This window comes from Carassius auratus, chromosome 9, assembly GCF_003368295.1.
Source record: "Carassius auratus strain Wakin chromosome 9, ASM336829v1, whole genome shotgun sequence".
Lineage (NCBI taxonomy): Eukaryota > Metazoa > Chordata > Actinopteri > Cypriniformes > Cyprinidae > Carassius > Carassius auratus.
The window spans coordinates 28,872,751-28,892,990 of record NC_039251.1 but is presented as its reverse complement, the minus strand read 5'-3'; the positions used below and the strand labels follow the sequence as shown (position 1 = coordinate 28,892,990).

Sequence of the window (20,240 nt, the reverse complement as noted above, 5' to 3'; positions counted from 1 at the left end):
ATGGCCTTTGAATTCCCAGACTCACCTCCATCATCTGTGGCACCCCATCCTGAGATCCAGCACATTTTACCATCCTCAAACTCCTCCCCAAAGTTCGGCAGACAAATAGGCTCCACAAAACCTGAAAAAAAATAAACTAAAATGGTGATAAGCCATTTGTCACAGTGAATGCAAAAAGAGCATGGAGAATGTAACTTATTAAGATAAGACTAAAAGTCAATTTGCTAGCTTGTGAAATAAACCTCAACCATTCTGGTTCTTCAGAACAACTTTCCATTTTAAATGGGTCATGAAATGAGAAACCAAAATTACCCTGTGTTATGTTGGTATTTCAGTTAGCCATTAAACATGAAGCACACACGGCTGAACGGATAATCACTTTACTAGTTCTCCCACTCACTCACACGCTTGTGTAAAACAGCAGGCAAAACTTAACCCCTTCGTAACCCCCGATAGCCTAATGGTAGAACACAACATCCCCCCCCCCCCCCTTCAAAGAACAAAACTGTGCTCTCTCAAGCTGTAACCATAGAAAATGACCAAACACCTAAGCATTAAACTCTGTGATAAAGTCCTTTAGGTATGTGGGACGAGCTCTTGCTCGAATCGGCCGACTCTCAGTTACTGTTGACTGTGGCACTTCTGGGCCCTCCTGATTCCCATCAGGCAGTGGATAAAGAGGTTGAGGCCCCACAGCTGGTGGAGATTGATGCGGGACCACCCTGACAGGGGAACCTTGATGCACTCGGCCTGCCCGTGGTTGTACTGGCAGTGGTGACGGTGGTGCAAAAACCGAGCTGTGTGTTGGCCCTCAACTAAGCTCCTTTGTTTGTGAGCACATGTGTGAGTTGAAAGGGTTTGGCACTTTCCGCAGTCTGCTAGCATTCCAGAGAGAACCATCGCTCAACAAGAATGTGGCAGGCCCTAACTGACAATCCACCTGGAGGGGTTCAGACCAAAACGATGCCATTTTATTGCTACGGTGTGGTCTCTGGACTCGAAACCAGTCTAGAACTGTTATCTTACTAGGTTTGGCCTTGTGTCTTCTGTCAAAGTTGGCCTTCATTCGCCTCTGGTTTGAAGTTACAGCAGCTTTGGCTGCTGCCCAGGTGCTGTCTGAGGCTGTAGCTGACAATTCCTGTGGTCCCAGTCTGTCCAATGGCAAGTCCATCTCTCGGCCAAGCATAAGCAGAGCAGGAGAGGCCTGAGTGGTGGTGTGCTGGCTAGCTCTGTAATGCATAAGCGTTAAGTTGAGTGCTGTTTGGAATGTATACCCCTGGGCCTGGTGTGCACGAATGCCATTCTTAAGGCTTTGATTGAATCTTTCAACCCCACCATTTGCCTGGGGATGGTAGAGTGCGGCATGGAAATGCTTAATTCCTTTACTGCACAGGAAATTGGAGAAGTCTGCAGAGGTAAACTGTGGCCCATTGTCAGTAGTGATGGCACGGGGCATGTCCCAGCGAGCGAACAGACTCTCCAGTATCTGAGTGATGGTCTGTGTTGTAACTGTCCCGGCTGGTATTACCTCAGGCCATTTAGAATGGAGATCATACACGACCACCAGAAAGCGCTGATGGTGGGGAACGCCATGGCCATGAATTTTCCCACAGATGTAAAGCTGAAGGTGCTCCCATGGGTGAGATGGCTATGGAACAGGCTGCAAAGGGGGTGAGACCGGTTGTCCAGTCTTTCCACTGAGTAGACATGGTTCACAATCTCTGACCAGTCCTTCAATGTCACGATCAATGCCTGGCCACCAAACCAGGTCCCGGCATCTTTGCTTAAACTTTACAATACCCAAGTGCCCCTCATGCGCCATTGATAAGACGCGTGCGCGCAGGCTGCGTGGCACCACTGTACACAGGCCTCTAGAGACACACACATCGCCCCAACATGACAGCTCATTTTGTACTTTAGCAAAAGGTTTTAGCTCCTCGGGCACCCGTGCTGGCCATCCTGAGCGTATATATGTGCACAGTGTTGTAAGTGTGGGGTCACACTTGGACTCCCTCTGCAACTGCTCCAAGGAGACCGATTCTTGCAGAGGTGTGTGTAGCATCTGAATGAGGTCTGACTCCATGTCATAATTTCCTGGCGAATTGGCCTCAATTGATCGAGATAGCAGATCAGCAACAACGTTATCCCTCCCTGGCGTGAACTTGAGTTGATAGTCATACTGCCTTAGACGCTCACCCCATCTGTGCAGACGCAGGGGTTTATGACCTGAGCCAGAGGCCGACAAGAGTGTGGTCAGAGCCTGATGGTCCATGCGTAGAGTGAAATGCCAACCATAGAGAAAGAAATGCCATCGTTCAGTTGCCCAGACACAAGCAAGGGCCTCACGTTCACCTACAGAGTAGCGCTGTTCCGTGGGCGTCAAAGCTCTGGAGACAAATGCTATAGGTCTTTCCACTCCATACTGCATCTGCGACAGCACTGCTCCCAGTGCCTGTGTGGAGGCATCACAGGTGACGATAGGATGACTATCGGGATTGAAGTGAGCTAAGACAGGAGGAGTGGTAAGCTGGGACTTTAGTGTTCTGACGGCCTCGGAGCATGCACTAGTCCAGTTCCATGGCTCTTCTTTCTTTAGTAACTGGCGAAGGGGTGCCGTGGTTTGGGAGTACTGAGGCAAGAAACGAAGTTAATAGGCCATCATGCCCAGAAATGAGACCACCTGTGAGGAAGAGGTGGGCTCTGGGATTCTGTGTATCGCCTCAATATTTGACTGAAGAGGGGTGATGCCCCTAGACGTGAGGCGGTACCCAACAAAGTCTATGGCTGAGGCTGCAAAAGTGCATTTTCTCTCCATTTAATGTAAGGTTATGTGCCATGAGAGCACTGGCCACCCTGCTGAGACGGTCGTTATGGGTCTGGACATCTGGCGCATGGACTACTATATCATCCAGGAATACTCCAACTCCGGGAATTCCAGCCAAAATGGTGGTCATTACCTTTTGAAAGCAGCTGGGGGCAGAGCTTAGGCCAAACGGCATACGAGTATATCGAAATACCCCAGCGTGTGTGACAAATGCTGTGAGATCTCTGCTAGAAGGGTGAAGTGGCACCTGCAGATAACCTTGGCGCAGGTCCAGTTTTGAGAAGACTGTTGAACTATAGAAGTAAGCAGTGAGCTCCTCAGCTGTGGGTAAGGGGTACTTGTCTGGGATAACCGCCTTATTTACAGAGCGCAGGTCAACACATACTCGTATTCCTCACAATTTTTTTTTGCAATGACCAGGTTAGAAATCCAGGGAGATGCATTGAACGGCTCAATAATTCCCATGTCCAGTATCATTTGAAGCTCCGCAGTAACTTCTTCCCGCAGGGCTAGGGGAATTCTGCGCAGGGGCTGTATGACCGGCGGCCTATGGGTGAATGTTGTAAGGCAGCCCAGTCCGTCGAACAGTGATGACCATCTCTGTTGCCAGGTGGAGGTGACATGTTGGATATCAGAGCCCTTTTTTTATCTCGAAGTGTGAATCCCAAGCTTGTAAATAGATCAAGTCCAAGAAGGTTGGCTCCCCGCTCAGTAATGTAGAAGGGAAATGATGGCAGATGTTTAGAGCCATAACGTACTGAGACCCGTAGAACGCCGAGCATCACAATCTTAGAGCTGTCATATCCACAGAGGGAAGTGCAGGGCTGTTGTAATGGCAGATGTGAGAAAAACTTGTGATACGTACTGGCATTAAGCAACGATGCCGCTGCTGCCGTATCCATCAGGAGTGGAAGGCTTACCTCCTCCAGCAGCACAGTACACGTCCTAAAAGCTGCCTGGCCAGATGATACATGCCTTATCTCAGTGTAGTCATTACGGACAGGTGAGAGAAACCTCCGTGCTGCTTGTGTAGCAGGAGCCGACTGGCAAACTTTGGCAAAGTGATTTTTTTAAGACACTTCCTGCATGTCTGTCCACGTGCAGGGCAATTTTGGGCTTTTGAATTTTGCAAACTGGAGCCACAGTTGCCACAGAAGCTCAAACTGTGTTGGTTTCTCTGTAACTGTGCAAGCTGCAATGGAAAACCTTCATTGCTATCTGCAGTGTTTTCTGTGGGTAAATGGCAGTGGCCTGAATGGCAGGAAGATCACAACTGTTGCGTGGAAACGTCCACAAGGAGGCGCGCATCAGCAAGTAGTGTTGAGCATTCCAGAGCAGCCTCCACTTGCTGTGCAATTACAACTGCTTGGTTTTGTGTCAATTCGTCTAATAACTGTTCTAATAACAGTTTTTCTCGAGTCTTGTCACATAGTATGCCTTCAATAAACTGATCACGAACAATCTGATCTTGAAGTGTCCTATAATTGCATGAGCGCGCCATGTCACGCAGATTAGTCATGTAATCTTGCAAAATTTAACCCCTTCGTAACCCCCGAAAACCTAATGGTAGAACACAACACCCTGATCTTTTGACATATAAGGTCATTGTACTATATAAACACCCTGTATGATTCAGAACTAAAAGCTTTGTTGTTAGTCTAAAAACAGCTTAAATTGAAGGCCATCTGCCAAAACGACAGATTAAGATCAATGCAAGCTTCTGCATCACTGCCTGTTTAGTTTCCTCCACTGATTCACATATGTAGTGTTAAAATATTGATAACACTATAAGTGTACCTGATAGAAAAGTAAAAAAAAAAAAAAAAACGAGAGGCAAGTTCATGACCCCTTTAAAGGGGTCATATGATGCGATTTCAAGTTTTCCTTTCTCTTTGGATTTTTACAAGCTGTTTGTGCAGATCCCTGAAGTTGCAAAGACTAAAGTCTCAAAGCCAAAGAGATATTTTTTTATAAAAGTTAAGACTGGTCCACGCCCTCCTAAAATGCCTCGTTTAAACACTGCCCCACGTCAACGTCATGATGTAGGAAAATTTGCATAACGCTGCCTAAATGTTCACACGAAGAAAGAAGGAGTAACTTTATTGTTGCTGCCTCCGCAGCCATCATGTTGTTTCATTGTGAAAGTGAAGCTACTTTGTTTGGTCTTCCAAAAGAGGACACGGTTAGAAATCAGTGGTTAAGTTGTATTTACAACACTGTTCCAGAACAGCTCAACCCAAATATTCAGATGTGTGCAGCGCATTTTATGGAAAACTGTTTCCTGATCTGCCGGCTGTTCTGACTCTGGATTTGCCACTGTTGATTCAAACATGAACTTTGAGCAGTGTAGAGTAGCACTTGCTTTCTGTCATTTCTCCGATCACAAATGCAGACATGCTTTTATGTTTATGTGGCACGATGCAATGAAACATGAAAAAAGGACAGTATAAGTCATTATAATCCCTAATTATGTCCCCACTGGATGCTACAAATGCCTTGTTTGTAATGGGTTTTATTCATTTTTGTCTCGTGGGTGGGCACAGGTGGGCAACGGCCCCCCCATTTTTGGCTGTGGCCCACCCAGATTGATAAAGATTGGTCAGTTTATGTTAGTCCCACCCACAATTATGTGAGAACGCAAGTGTTTGAAAATAGTGTTAAATTTGAAAGTTGAATTTGAAAATAGTGAAACAAACCTCCTTCAGAATTTAAAAAGTATATATTGGATTTCCCAAATTAAATGTAGCCTAAGTAGCCTACCGTATTTTCCGGACTATAAGTCACACTTTTTTTCATAGTTTGGCAGGTCCTGCGACTTATAGTCAGGTGCGACTTATTTATCAAAATTAATTTGACATGAACCAAGATAAAACATTACCGTCTCCAGCCGCGAGAGGGCGCTCTATGGTGCTCAGTTCTCCTGTAGCCTACACTGAGCAGCATATAGCACCCTCTCGTGGCTGTAGACGGTAATGTTTTCTCTTGGTTCTTGGTTCTAATTAAATGCGACTTATAGTCCATTGCGACTTATATATGTTTTTTCCTCATCATGATGTATTTTGGACTGATGCGACTTATACTCAGGTGCGACTTATAGTTCGAAAAATACGGTAACCGCTTACGAATTAAACCAGACCATCGGTGATGGATTTATAGATTAGAAATTTCTGAGCAAAACGTGATAGCTACCATAGGTACAGTGTTTGATCCGCTAAATAGATGCATTCTTTGTGGAAAAAAACAAAACAAAACATTGTGCTAGATACTTTTCTCCACAACGGACCGTATATTTGCAGATGCGTTCATTTCTACGGTCCTCGATATCTACTCTCCTTTCAATGTGAACTAAGACACTTGATTATGAGATCATCTGTGAAGCCCCATCTTCTAAAGTAATGTTTTGCATACAATAAACTTTAGTTAATGTTTGGCAATGCCTAAACTAACATTAACAATGAGAAATACATTTGGTACAATATTAATTCATCTTTGTTGACTAATAAAATGTAACAATTTCAAAATAAAACAATTTATAATTCAAATAAAACTTTTCGTTAGCTCAGGTAACAGTTACGGTTAACAGATAAAACGTTTAATTTTAATAATGTATGATTAAATGTAAAAGAACCCCTTTCGCAAAAGGTACCATTGAAGCTGAGGGGCTGCACCAGTTTCATCAGAGCTATATCATGGTCCAAGCCCTTAGGTCTGTAGCGACTGTGATAAATTATCTTCTCCACTGCGAGAGACTGCACTGTATTGACCGGTTGGTCAATCAAACCCACATAGACGTTCCACAGCACAGGGTATGCAAACCTGCATGGAAAGCAGCAGATTTTTTGATAATTTCCATGTGGCTATCTGAATATTGTTTCATGAGGACATGTTAAACTCACCCGTATACACAGTGTGCAGCAGTCACTATCCAGCGAGATGATATAATGGAGCCTCCACACAGGTGCTCGTTCTGAAAGTGCAGGCTCACCTGCCAGGGGAACTGACCCTCAACCGAAAGGTTACCGCCTACTATACGAGCATTCAACTTAGGTCTGGAACCACAAGCTATGCAGAAATAGATCAAATGTTTGCTCATTAGTCACTGATATGATATGTTTTTTCACACTTGCAATGTATAGTTTAGAAAGTGTTCATCTATTAAATTAATTATGTTCAGAAACACTTAAAGGTATGGAAGCTTATTTTCCACCACAAAATAAAAAAAATATTTTTTTTTTCCACAATTCTGAGAAATGAATAAAAAGTCATAATTGTGAGAAATAAACCCAGATCTAAACTCAAAATTGCACATTTATAATTTATGAAAATGATATATATCTGAACTGTGAGATATAAACTTTTGCAAGCAATTGCAACGAAGAATGTCAGAAATGTAAGATTAAAAGTTACATTTATTAATATAGTTTTAACTTTGAACTCTAAACTGACACCTATTGGCCTGGATGTATGAGGTTTTTTTTAATTAAGGTTGCCATGCTTAATATCAAAGTCTAGGAAGGTGAATTGCATACAGGCTGAGGCATGTGAATGAAACTATTAAACATTATTTTTAATGCTTAATAATGAGTCAACACACCTGATTATGTGACGTCAACATGGTGGCGCCAACATGAGGGTGACCTGCTTTTTCTAGAAGACTGAAAAAGTCTGGAGTCTTTACGTCATGTAGTTAACCTAATTTTAATGATATTACGCAAATGTCCTGTTAATTTGGTGTAAAATAATTGTAATTAACAAAGATAAAATACCTTTAACATACCTAACAAGAGTTTTAATTTTACATCCATTAATCTGTATCATTTTAAATGTATGTATTTTAAACATTAGGATTGTGAACAATCTTGAATATTAATATTGAATATTGATCTTAGAGTGGGAATGAAGAACATAAGCTATGTAATTAAGGAACATATCAAGGCAGATTTTTAGAAGCATCACATTGACTGGCTAAAAGCTGTTTCGTTTGAAAATGACTTTTGTGTGAGCTGTGCTTCATGCATCACTACTCTCATGACAGTTTTTCAGAGTAATTTTGCTCATGTAACTGCACCTGTAAACCATCAAAAGTTTGATATGACTTACCTATGCACTTAAGTGATGTTATCATCCCCAGACTGCACTGGGTTTTACTAGGGATAGAGAAGTCAACAAAATTATAGACGTAGATGGTTAAGAAATGGTATGCCATTCTAGGGCTTAATTAATCTAAAACCACTTTTGCTTTGAGAAAAAAAGAATACAGTTGGTCTGTTATTAGAAAACATAAGGAATAGGTACCATATGACTAATTTGACTTCCTTTTGTGTTCCATGGAAGAAAGAAAATCAAAAGAGCTTGTATTATTGGAAGTGAGAAAATTCTGACAGAAATGGATCAGTTTATGCATGCTGAGTAAATCTACACCACATTAATTATATCTGACTTTAAGATTTTGTGGAATTATACTAATCTCCTGTGCTTGACAGAAATAAAAAGCATAGCAGCTGTGATAGCATTACATTAAAAGAGTGTAAAAGGGTGTTTCAAGCACTTGAAGTATGCAAAGTGTTCAGAGGAACCGCTCTGAATAGATGGCACTCTTGTTCAAAAATAGTACAAAAGCAATGTAACAATGTACAGAAATAATGTAAGAAGTAATTTCTAAAGGCTGTGCTCTGTGTGAAAAATGTCCCTAATGGGATGTATACATGATCAAATTGACCAAAGTCAATCATTGTTCTGAGCCAACTATTTTATAGAACGGTTTACTCCTCTACACAATGAGTTTTCCGAAGTGTATGAATACATTTGAACACTCTCTCTACTTCTCCACTGCACTAATGCAGGAACTGCATTGATTTGGTGCCATTGCTTCTTATTCTTGTTTTGCGTATTGCTTTTAGGTGCAGACTCTGGGAGTCCTGTAGTAGTTGTTTGTCATGCACTATGATCTATACCATAGTAGTCTTCCCCTCTTATAATATTTCTTTCAGCTCTGCTGCTGCTTTGAGCTAGAACAAATGAGTTGGTGAGTTCACATATCTAGAGTAAATTCCTATGGCAAGCTGTTTATCTCTTAATGCCATAGTGATTCAGACTGCAGAGTGAGCAGGGTCTTTTCCTGTCTCTCTCTACTTCTGCACTGCATTAATGTAGGCATGCACATTGATTTGGGGCTTACGCTTCTAACTCGTTTCATGTGACTGCTTTTAGGCGGGGTCCCTGAGTTTCACAACTGATGTTTTGTCATGCACTATGGGTTTCATGCACTTCATGCTACCAAACACAGTGAACTCTGTTCAATGAACTGGCCCCGAGGAGTTTTTCAACACATTTGATGTGCAACATGTTTTTTGGCACTTCTTGCTACCAATACTATTTGCAAGACTAACTATTTATTATTTTCATTCCAACTGAGATGCACTGAGCAGAGCTACTGTGTATAAATGAGTACATGTGTAAGAGTATTTTCTTAGCATAGCAAGCTGGTCAGCGTTCTTCATGTGATTGATTCACGATGCTTCTGCTACCAACACTTGCCCCACATGACTGGCTGCATTATGTGACTGCAACATACATTATGTTGTGCTATAAACGTTGAGCTCTTCATGCTACCAAGCTGTGGTTTGCATGAGTAAATACTCTGTTCTTGTCAGCTGTGCTGTTGCATCGATCTTGAACTTTTGCATGAATGTGGACAACCTATAAGTGTTTTTGCCTCTCGGTCAGCTGTTCTGCCACTTGTAGCATTTCGGTGCAGGGTCTATTTTGACATCCATGCTCCCACTTCTGTGGTTGGTGCCGGTTTGTTCATAGGTTTTTCTCGCAACTCAGTAGTCTCAGGGCCTTACAAGGAACAATCAGTCAGTCATATGATTACATCATCCAGCTTCTATGGTGACTACCCATTTTGGAAATAACCCTTTAATTTCTAGTGTGAATAATTTACATTTGATTGGATTTGACACACCTAAATCTTGTGCTTGTAAGCTGTTTCAAGATGCTGACACAGAAGTTCATCCTGTCTCTATTTCAACCAGAGATTTGTTTGTGACCATCGATCTAAGGTTGCGTATTCTGCATCCAGATCATTAAGAAACACAACAAGTTCCTCAAGTTTGCTTTTTGAATAAAGCTAGCCTATATTGTTTTTTTTATTTAATTTGAACTGCCTCCTCTAATGCAAGGTGAATGGATACGTTTCTGACCCCATTGTGGCTCCAGGGTGTCCAAGTGTCCAACATAGCAAATGTATTACTTATTCAAAAAATAGCCTAGCTACTCAGATGTTGCCCATGTGAGCTCACTTTAAGTCGCGAATGTTCCCTCCTGTTTCTGGAGATCTACACTAGTGCTGGGCTGCATTCAGCCCCGACAAAAGGAAATTAGGATGAAAAGACGAACCTGTCAGGTGAAGAGTAATTCACTTCTTATCTCCGAGACTGTGTTTTGATCTATATGACCTTGTTATTTTTATTGTGAGCATTAGGCCTATCATTACTTATATATTTACTATTATTTAAAGGAGTATAGAAATGTTTATGAAAGTGTCACTCCACAATAGGCTACAATAGCAAAACTAGTATTTTTATGTTACAATAATCAGTGCCTTACACACCTTCCTAAGGAAAGGATATGGACCAGAAGACATTGCAATTACTAAATGATATTTAGACAGACTTAATGTAATGTAAATAATGTAAATAAACGTGCAAACAATAAACTTGCTCTAGCTGTCTCTTTAATACCACATGGTTTATATACATGTTGCTGCTGATTGGGTTGACATTTTTGTCACACCCACCAAACGAGAGAAAACGTATGTCAAACCCTGTTGCACGCCATTTGCAGGAAACATTTTGTTCAAACCAGAAACCGTAGCAAAACGTTTCGCATCGATGAGCTTGAACTTGCACCTAAATTCAGTTCCAACCCTGATCAAACACACCTGAAGCAGCAATTAGGAACACCCCAGGACACTAGATAATTAGACAGACGCCTTGTCCAAATACCCATACTTGCGGGCTTTGCACATAATCACTTGACTTATATGACGCATTTCCTGTAGTTGGCCCAAGTGTTCAAGTGAGGATGAAGACCACAAGTGTGTGTACAACTTTTCATTACCTGATTGGACATACTTTAATTTCTGGTGCTTCTAGTGATAAAAATTAGTTGCAAATTATGTCCAAAATAAATATAGGCTACTCACCTTTGCTTCAACAAAACATGTAGCACTTTGTTTTACTAGCCAATTAAATGTAATATCTAATTATTATTAATATTTAAGTTAAATTGGAAGGTTTCCGTGACCTCTCGTGATCTTAGCAAAAAGTCTCGCAATTTATTTCCACAACATGATGCATGATGGGATACACGAAGCCTTGAATACTGTTTTGGATTGTGGATTTATTGTGTGTTAAAGGGATAGTACACACGAAAATTAAAATGTAATGTTTATCTGCTTACCCCCAGGGCATCCAAGGTGTAGGTGACTTTGTTTTTTCAGTAGAACACAAACCAAGATTTTTAAAACAAACCGTTGCAGTCTGCTCTCAAGTGGACCTTTGACACTCCTAATTGAGATTGTAAATAGAGTGTCAATGTTCAGTTTGAGAGAAAGGGCGGTGGTAATGCAATTATAAGTCTGTGATCCACTGTAAACAAAATGAAGAAGACGTCTCACATGCAGGCTGTGTTTTGAGGAGGTGCCGCTCATACAGTTCAGGCATTGCAGTGCATCAGAGTTGAAAAACAATATAAATAGACTAGGCCTACTGTTCAGTTTCTTGCACAGGCCGATCATTTTGTGTCTTCACACATCAATGTATCATCACGAGCCACAGGGTTTTGTTTGTGTATGTTTGTTTTTTTTAGATTACTTGTATATTTTAGCCGTGATTCTCATCCACTTGAATTATATGGCTAACAGACTGCAATGTTTTGTTTTAAAAATCACACTTTGTGTTCCACTAAAGAAACAACACCAAGTTGTCACCTACAACTTGGATGCACTGTGGGTAAGCAGATAAACATTAAATCTTAATTTTTGGGTGAACTATCCCTTTAAGGGCACTGCACTTTGGCGTTTTTAAGATCTGGACACACTTGCGCACTTACTTCCTATTGCACGCACGTGCTCTCAAGTGGCCAAGTCCTTAGGTGTGGGTATTTGGACAAGGCAAGAGAGTCTTAAGGAGGGTTGGAACTGAACTTTGTTGCTTGAAAGTGATCTGTACAAGAACAAATGTGAAAGTTTCTGCAAAGATCAGGATATTTTTTTTTTAGAATACTGCTGCTTTGCAAACACTGTAATTGTGAAGAGGGTATGTTATACCTGAAACTGGTGATATTGTGTATCTTGATGGCCTGCTGGACATTTGTGTTGTTCATACTTATTGACACCAGGTTACTTTGGAAGTCCTGCTCAATAGAGGACAGAGGAAGAGCTTTTGACTCCACATATCTAACAGAGAGAAGAAGAAATGTATTAAAACCTGATGTTATGATATCAGCATTAGCATACTGGTAGTGGGCAGTGTAGCATCAAATATCCATGTATCACAATCTCTATCAAATGTCTTTGTCATGTTTAGAAAGTTTTCATTGGATAACAAAATCTCACCCGAAAGTTTAAAATATTTATAGTTTGAAAGGTCTGTGTTGAGTCTGGTGCTAAAAGCTAAGAAAGAGCTATAGTCAGAATGGGTTATTACATATTTCTATAGGTGGTGCTGCCCATAAAAGTGCAGAACCTAATAAGTCAGCACAAGCTTTGTGTCTTGATTTATATACAGAATTCCTAGTTTTGAGTCCACACCTAATGATTAGGTCACGATTATGCTGTTTTCACATGCTGGGTTGGTATGTTAATTCCATCACATAAAGAGAGGTGTGGCTGGTGGACTAGCATCCTCCCCTGACACACCTGCATGCCTGGAAGTTTCCAGTATGCCTAAAGCCCTTGATTAGATGTTTCTGCTGTGTTTAAGAGAGGTTGCATTCCATGAGCAAGATCAGACAAAAATTTTGAGGAAAGTTGTTTAAAGGAGGGTGTTTCAGTCAAGACCTGAAGGCATTCATTACCTCAGATATCCGAGCTGTTTGCAAGCGGAGAGAGAAAGCTCAGAGTCCCAGTTCTCTGCACAAACAGTCCTCCAGGTGCCTTCAATGAGCACCTGAAGTACAGAGCTCTTTCCACTCAGACGCACTGCACAGGCAGATAGACACTTGACATAGGAACAGAAACATTCAACAACAGCAATGAACGTTAATGCTAATGTTAAGTGTGCTGGTGCTCACCACAGCTCAGCTCATCTTCTCCGTGTGCACAATCAAAGTGCCCATCACACTGTGCAGACATGCTTACGCACCCAGAGGCACATCGAAACTTCCCTGTACAGCTTAACCCAACTAAAGTGGAAATAAGAGAATTAAATATGCATTTATTAAATTACATGCATTTATCTTTTATTAAGCATTTATTAAATTACATGCATTTATCTTTCATTGAAACATAACAGAGACACAATACACTGCAAGTAAATCCTTCCATCAATTGTTTCATTGCTCAATGACTCACAAATATAACAGCCAAACATCACCACTTTAAGGCTATAAAGCCTGTATTGTATTGTGTAACCTGAGTATGAGACATCTTATGAAGGTTTGTAGCCTCTGGGTTGTGTAATCTAATCCAGTCGAATCGGTTAATATTTCAATGCAGTTGAGTATGTTCATCTTTGCTAAGGGTGTGTTCTATGTTGTATAACGTTTTCAGTTGTCATACTTAAGTAAAAGCAAATATATGCTATCTTAATCTACACTGACTTAAAGTAAATTAAAGCAGCTCGTTAGAAAAGAACCTAACTGATAACTGAATAACTGATATTAAATTGTATAACAGAAAAAATGGCATAGATGAGTGTTGGGTTGCTGGAATCTCTGTTAGGTAGAATATGTAAGAGTTTAAAGGGATATTTTACACACACAAAAAAAGGTAAAATTACAATAATCTACTGATCCTAATGTTGTTACAAATATTTATAAGCTAAATTAGTATTTTGGTTAATCACTGTTTATTGTACTTTTGTTTCTGACTGCACCTTTAATAAGTTTCTTATCATTTTTGCTTTCAGATTTTTTGGGTGGCCCTGAAATCATGTTTTGATGATGCACTGGAGCCACTGAAGATCGCCACTCCCCAACACTAAAAATACATAAAATTTCCCTGGTTGGTTAATAATCCAGTTTTCTGTGGTGTGACAAACTCCGAAGACATTTTTAATATTGTTTTACACTGACTTTTTGGAAACACAGTAATAAGAAGTTTTTGTTACAATATAGGGTTCCTCCAGCTTCCCATCCACCCACCTTGCCATATTTCCAAGCCGTACTAATCTAAACTTCTGTAAAGTATATGGTTCCCAATAACAGTTCCCTATCTGTCGGTCACTAACATGTTATGTCGAATTACATATGGGGTCTCACTTTGGAGGCCAATCATCTCTGAGTTTAAGAGGAAACGCCAATGAAAATTGGCTAGTGAATTTTGCATACCTGAACCACTCCCTGTGCCTATGGGTATATAGTAAATAGGCGATAGGTGCATCCACTCTTCAGATTTTTACTTCGGAGCTGATTAGTCAATGTTATCTATTTGCCACAAAGCCAGTCATCTTTGTGTTCATAAAGAGCTGTTCCTGGTTGGTGTGACAGTAGAGTAAAGCGGTCTGTATCTTCTTTTTCAAGATGCTGTGTCGTCCAATCGTGTTTTTCTGGATGTGGTTGTTTCATGTCCCCGGTTGATGTTCACGAGCATTGTCTTCAGCACCTGGGCAGTGTCTGCAGGGGGTATGTGGACATTCCCCAGGTGGAGAGAGCAGTTGCCGTGCACTTGGAGGAATCGTCTGCATCTCCCGCCCAAAGCCTTTAAGCTGTTGGCGGCTCTCACTGCCAAAGCTTACAGTGCTGAGGGCCAAACTGCCTCTGCCCTAAACGCCATGGCTATCCTGCAGGTACATCAAGCCAAGGCACCAAAAGCAATGCGTGAGGGTGATACCGACTCGAGGTTGATGCAGGAGCTGTGCACGGGGACTGACTTCAGGGCAGTCGAAAGTCACAGCATGGTCCCTCTGGAATGTGCCACTTTAGTGGTCCAGGAGCGCCATTCCTGGCTAAACCTGGCTGAGATGAGAGATGTCAACAAAGCTGTCTTGTTCGGCAACACAGGTCGAGGACTTTGCCCAGCAGTTCTTGGCAATGTAAAAGCAGACTGAGACCATTCACACTTGAATGACTGCCTTCCTCATTCTTACTCAAGGATCCCGCTTTTACCAGAGGCCGAGAGGTTTTTGTTCAGAGATGCAATGCTTTTCCATGCGTCTCTGGCCAGTTCCTCTTGGAATAAAGGAACTTTTGTACTTAGAACAAGTGTTTTCTGGGCCATCCAACATGACTCCCCATAGCTGCACCACTGTAGGTGCATTTACTGTCACTTTGGTGCCACTCGTACGGAGTTTGGGGGTGTGGCTTGCGCTGCCCACACTGTCCCATTGGCTCATTCGGACAGTTCAACTTGGCTAAGCGATTCTGTTCACCCAGCAACCTCCCCGACTTTGGTGGCAGTTCGGGATGCCTCTGTCTTGCACAAGGAGATTGCTGTCCTGCTGGCAAAGGATGCAATTGAGTCTGTCCCTCCAGCTGAGACAAGGAAGGAGTTTTACAGCCCTTACTTCAAGGTACGAGTTTTGAATAGGGCCTTGCACAAGCTCCCGTTCAAGATGTTAATGCAGAAACGTATTATCAAATGCGTTCAAGCCCAGGATTGGTTTGCAGCAATTGACCTGAAGGATGCATACTTTCATGTCTTGATCCTCCCTCACCACAGACTGTTTCTGTGCTTTGCATTCAAAAGTCAGGCATGGCAGTACAAGGCCTTCCCCTTTGGGCTCTCCTTGTGGCATATGGCACCAATGTCCAGATCTTTCGAACCTCCATGTGTGGCTTCTAGATGGGATGCGGCAGACTTAAGTGATTTGCCACCAGCGGTTCTCCTAGGACACCCCTGATACCCTACTGGGACCTCTCTATTGTCCTGGCTTGACTTCATAGGGATCCCTTTGAGCCGCTTGATTCAGTTGAGCTGAAGTTCCTGTCTCTCAAGACAGTGCTCCTGATCACACTCACTTCCATCAAGAGGGTCAGGGACCTCCAAGCATTTTCGGTAAGTGGAGAGGGCCTTGTGTTCGGTCTGGCCTACTCTCACGTTGTCCTGAGACCCTGGCCTGGATACGTGCTCAAGGTTGACCAGGTGGTGAACCTGCAATCACTGCCACCGGAGGAGACAAGTTCTCGGTTTCTCAACATAAAAACTGAAGAGTGGATGCACCTGTCACCTATTTATACCCGAAGGCACGGGGAGTGGGAAAGGTATGCCAAATCCACTATCCAATTTTCATTGGCGTTTTCTCTTATGGCCTCCCAAGTGAGACCCCATATGTCATTCGACATAACGTCTCTGTTCCCTCCATCAGGAAACGAGGGTTACGTATGTAACATGGTACCAAAGGAACATCTCTCATGATGAGCTCATATTTTTAATCAAGTAGAATATTACTTTCCAAAACCCAGTAAAGTGTTACTGTACATCTCTGGGTGTTTTGAAAACTCACTAAAGACATTTACTCACCGCCCAATCCAATTCCAAGCACAATAGTGAGGATGAGCAGGACACAGGCCCCAATAAGTATCTCCATCCTGCGTGCAAACCATCTCCCCCTAAGTGTCTTATCCTCTTGAAATCAGTTTCATGAAGTGATGACATGCATGAAATTAGAGAGATTCATATGTATACATTTAGCAGACACTTTTTATCGATATGTACTTGTTGATGTTTTCATCATGTATTACCAGTTGAGCTACAGAAACATACAGAATCTCTGTGTATTTTAATTTGACTATGTAGTGCAAATACTAGACTGCAACAAACTTAATTAGTTTAGATGTATTGCAAGACTAAAATGTTTTTGAGTGAGTTTGCTAATGCTTCTGACAGCATTACTGAAGGAGTATGTAGAATTTTGAAATGATTAATGTAATTATAAACCACACAGCCATAAACTGTGCTAATGCTGCTTGTGTGTTTTTTTCTTTCTTTCTGTAAGTCAATATCAGGAGAAAACTATGTGCAACATGAAATGCACATTTTGATTATGTTTATTGTTACCTGTAACAAAAGGCTGTACTTTGGTAACTGGCATTGAAAGGCTGGGCTGGGCTGAAGGGGTTTCTGTGAGGGGGTCTTTGGTTGGTTTGACGGTGCTGTCATCTGGTGCAGGACTGGCACTTGAACTGTCCAGCGGACTGGTATTGTGCAGGGTTGGGGTATCCACAGAAGGAATGTCATTCTCAGTTACAGAGACCACCTCTATTTTCTCAGGATATATCTGTTCGGTTGTACCCTGTGTGGAAACATGAAGACTCAAAAGTGAATCAGTATTCTTCCTTAATTATCATTTATACAAATGTTTCATAGAAAGTATTTTTATTTTATTCTTAAAAAAATGGATAATGGCCCTTTTTTTCTTTAAAATCCTATTGTATTTATTTATATATTGAAGTAGATTTTATTTTTATACTTTTGATTTGGTCATTTTGTGTTCTTTGTTTTAAAATATATATATATATATTTCTGTTTCTATTTTATATTTTAATTTCTAGTTGTATTAATATTAGCACTTCAAGCCAAGACAACATTTCAAATTTGTTTTTAAGTTTATTTTTTATTTTTATATTTTATATTCAATGAACTGAGTAAATTTTGTACATGGTTCTCAAGTGGGACTACAAAACTAAAAAATTAAAATGTTAATACAAAAATTCTAAAATGTAAAAGGGAGAAGAAAATGCTCTCCATTTGTTTTGTCATTGATGTCAGTATTTACATTATTTTGAAATAAATTTATCCTAATTCAGCAAATCAAAAACAATTAATCATGATCAAAGGTGAGATCTAAGAATTATACTACACTGTAAAAAAGATAACTGAAGCACATTTTACAAGAAAATACCATTCCAGTCTTTTTACATCAAAATGTCATGTTTAATGTGTTCATTACTGTTTATTTGTGGAATTCACAATTCACTAGCTGAGTGAAAAGTAAATCCTACACTTTTTTTTTCAGTCCATATGGCCGATAGGATAATTAGAGCCTCACTGGTATATGCAAACATAAATGAGTTGCCCTGTGATCTTACCTGACCATCTGCTTGTGTTGTTTCTCTACAGGGAATAATAGATCCTCCATTTATATCAGCCCCAGCATCTACACCTGCTGCAGACTCCAGCTCCTCTGGATTAGCCATGACTTACTTCAAACACTCATCTAATCAGCACCCAAACATATGCAGTTAATTTCAGATTTGACTGGGAGAAGAAGAAGTAGAAGAAAAGTAAGCAAGGTAGATTGTAGTATAGTACAATAACATAATTGACCAAACAAATAACACTTGTCTAATTTACCTAATAGAGTTATAAAGTCCATCTTGTCTGATTAGCTTGAAACTTGTTCTTTGTGTTGATCTGTTCATTTTTTGTCTCTTCTTGTCTTCTTAACTCTCACTATTACCTACTGAGACAGACTCTTAGTGGGAAAGAGGGACATCTGATCGGTTTCAATGCTGAGAAGTCGTGTCATCGTGAGAGGGGATCAGATCACCCAATGACTCCCTCAATACAGCTCAGCTTACAGAGAGACATATGGCCCTGATGCAGAGGTGACTGGAGGGCCTTTAAAAAAAGGGGACAGATATGAAGATAGAGAAAAGATAGAAGATAGAGAAAAGATAGATTTTAAGCTCTTAAAAATGCCAAAGCACTGTGCCCTTAAAACACAATAAATCCACACTCTCTTGAATACCGCTTTGGAGCACTGGATAGCTGGCCAATCAGTGTATACTGGTTTTTCAGAATGATAAGCTTTGTAAAAATCGACACGTTTCAGAAAGGAACAACAATAATGTACAGTATATGGATTTTTGTTTTTCACATTTGAATAATGTCGGGCTGTAAACGGGTTCGGGCTTTAAAAAAGCTGTCAATCAAAATGTACTTGTCGGGCTCGGGCCGAAACCTGTCGGGCTCGGGTCCTCTCGGGCCTAACTTTTATGGCCCGATTACAGCTCTACATGGCAGGCTGAGAAACGTGGGAGGGGAACGAGGCCGTTGCTTATGAGCAACACCTGTGCAAACACACCTAGACCTGTATCACAGGTGATTTACAGGCACCACCGGCCTGCTCCTCTCTGATGGAGTCAACATAATGAAGGGACATTTACACAGTAACATTTTAAACTGAAGATTGAAGATGTTTTATGCAGTGGCATTTTTGGGGCATTAAAACACAAACCTTTGAAAAAAGGTTTCAAAGTGCAAGTTTATTGTCTGTGTGTAAACTTTAAAAGTGTTACACTTGCAGTCTTAGTGCCCTTTGCACACACAAAACAAAGCTTTATTTGAGGCCTAGTTTACCCCATCATGCATCATCTTCTAAAAATAAATTAAAAAAAGATTGTTTTGACTGTGTTGCTCCTGTATGCAAAAACTTTTGAAAAATGCACAGGAAAAAAAGTTTCCACTCTTAGTACATTGTTGACGTGTAGTCATACCCTAAGACAGCATTTGAACTGGTATATTATGAATGATTATTAATGTAAGGGGAGTGTATATGCTTGTTTCTGTCAGGTAGTGTTTTTAAAGCTGTTGAGGTTGGAGAGCTCTGGAAGACTATCCTGTTTCTCCAACTATTTATCTTTCATGTCTTAAGGCCTTTTCACACCAAGGATAACAATTAAGATAAAGTACAAAAAATTGTTCTCAATATTAAAGAATAGCTTTTTTTCATCAGAATCATGCTATTAAAGCTATGCAACAATGTAGCATATGGTCTCAAACTGTTTCTTGTTTCAATTTTATGTCACCTACTTAAAAAATACATTGTATACTATACAGTATTCAGTCAGTAGTAAGGTAGTATTTCAAATGGTGTGCTGGAACATTCATTCTGTTTTTAAGCAACACATATTTATAGAGGGTTATATATATAGACAGTCTGATAGACAGACAAGCAGCTATTATTTGTTCAGTTGTCAAACCACATATGTCATCCGTGCAGCTCTGTGTTAAAGGTTATTATGACAAAAGGTAAGATGATGGATTACTCTTAGTCTGCTACTAGTATAAAAAATTCATCAAGTACTGGGATGTTTGCCAAATGCACTTACACTAATTATTTATGACACAAAATACAGTGTCATGTGACAAACAGAAATATCCACTGCAGTCGCTCCAATGACTTTTTTCAAAGGCTCCGTGACTTTCCCTGTTGCTTGTAATTTAATGTGTTTCTTCATCTGTGCA

General features: G+C 40.7%; 1 protein-coding gene across 1 annotated transcript in view; it reads right to left on the bottom strand.

Annotated features, from left to right (window-relative positions):
- The window catches only part of tmprss3a (transmembrane serine protease 3a), a 25,377-nt gene extending 5,137 nt beyond the window's left edge, over nt 1-20,240 (bottom strand). The window contains exons 1-12 of the mRNA XM_026272425.1: nt 20,105-20,240; nt 18,345-18,611; nt 18,080-18,207; nt 17,049-17,283; nt 16,512-16,616; nt 13,124-13,234; nt 12,908-13,031; nt 12,159-12,287; nt 7,925-7,971; nt 6,721-6,886; nt 6,471-6,640; nt 26-121 (exon numbers count right to left, since the gene is read on the bottom strand). Of these exons, the coding sequence (XP_026128210.1) occupies nt 26-121; nt 6,471-6,640; nt 6,721-6,886; nt 7,925-7,971; nt 12,159-12,287; nt 12,908-13,031; nt 13,124-13,234; nt 16,512-16,616; nt 17,049-17,283; nt 18,080-18,187 (1,291 nt within the window). The 5' untranslated portion in view covers nt 18,188-18,207; nt 18,345-18,611; nt 20,105-20,240. The remainder of the gene's footprint in view (nt 1-25; nt 122-6,470; nt 6,641-6,720; nt 6,887-7,924; nt 7,972-12,158; nt 12,288-12,907; nt 13,032-13,123; nt 13,235-16,511; nt 16,617-17,048; nt 17,284-18,079; nt 18,208-18,344; nt 18,612-20,104) is intronic.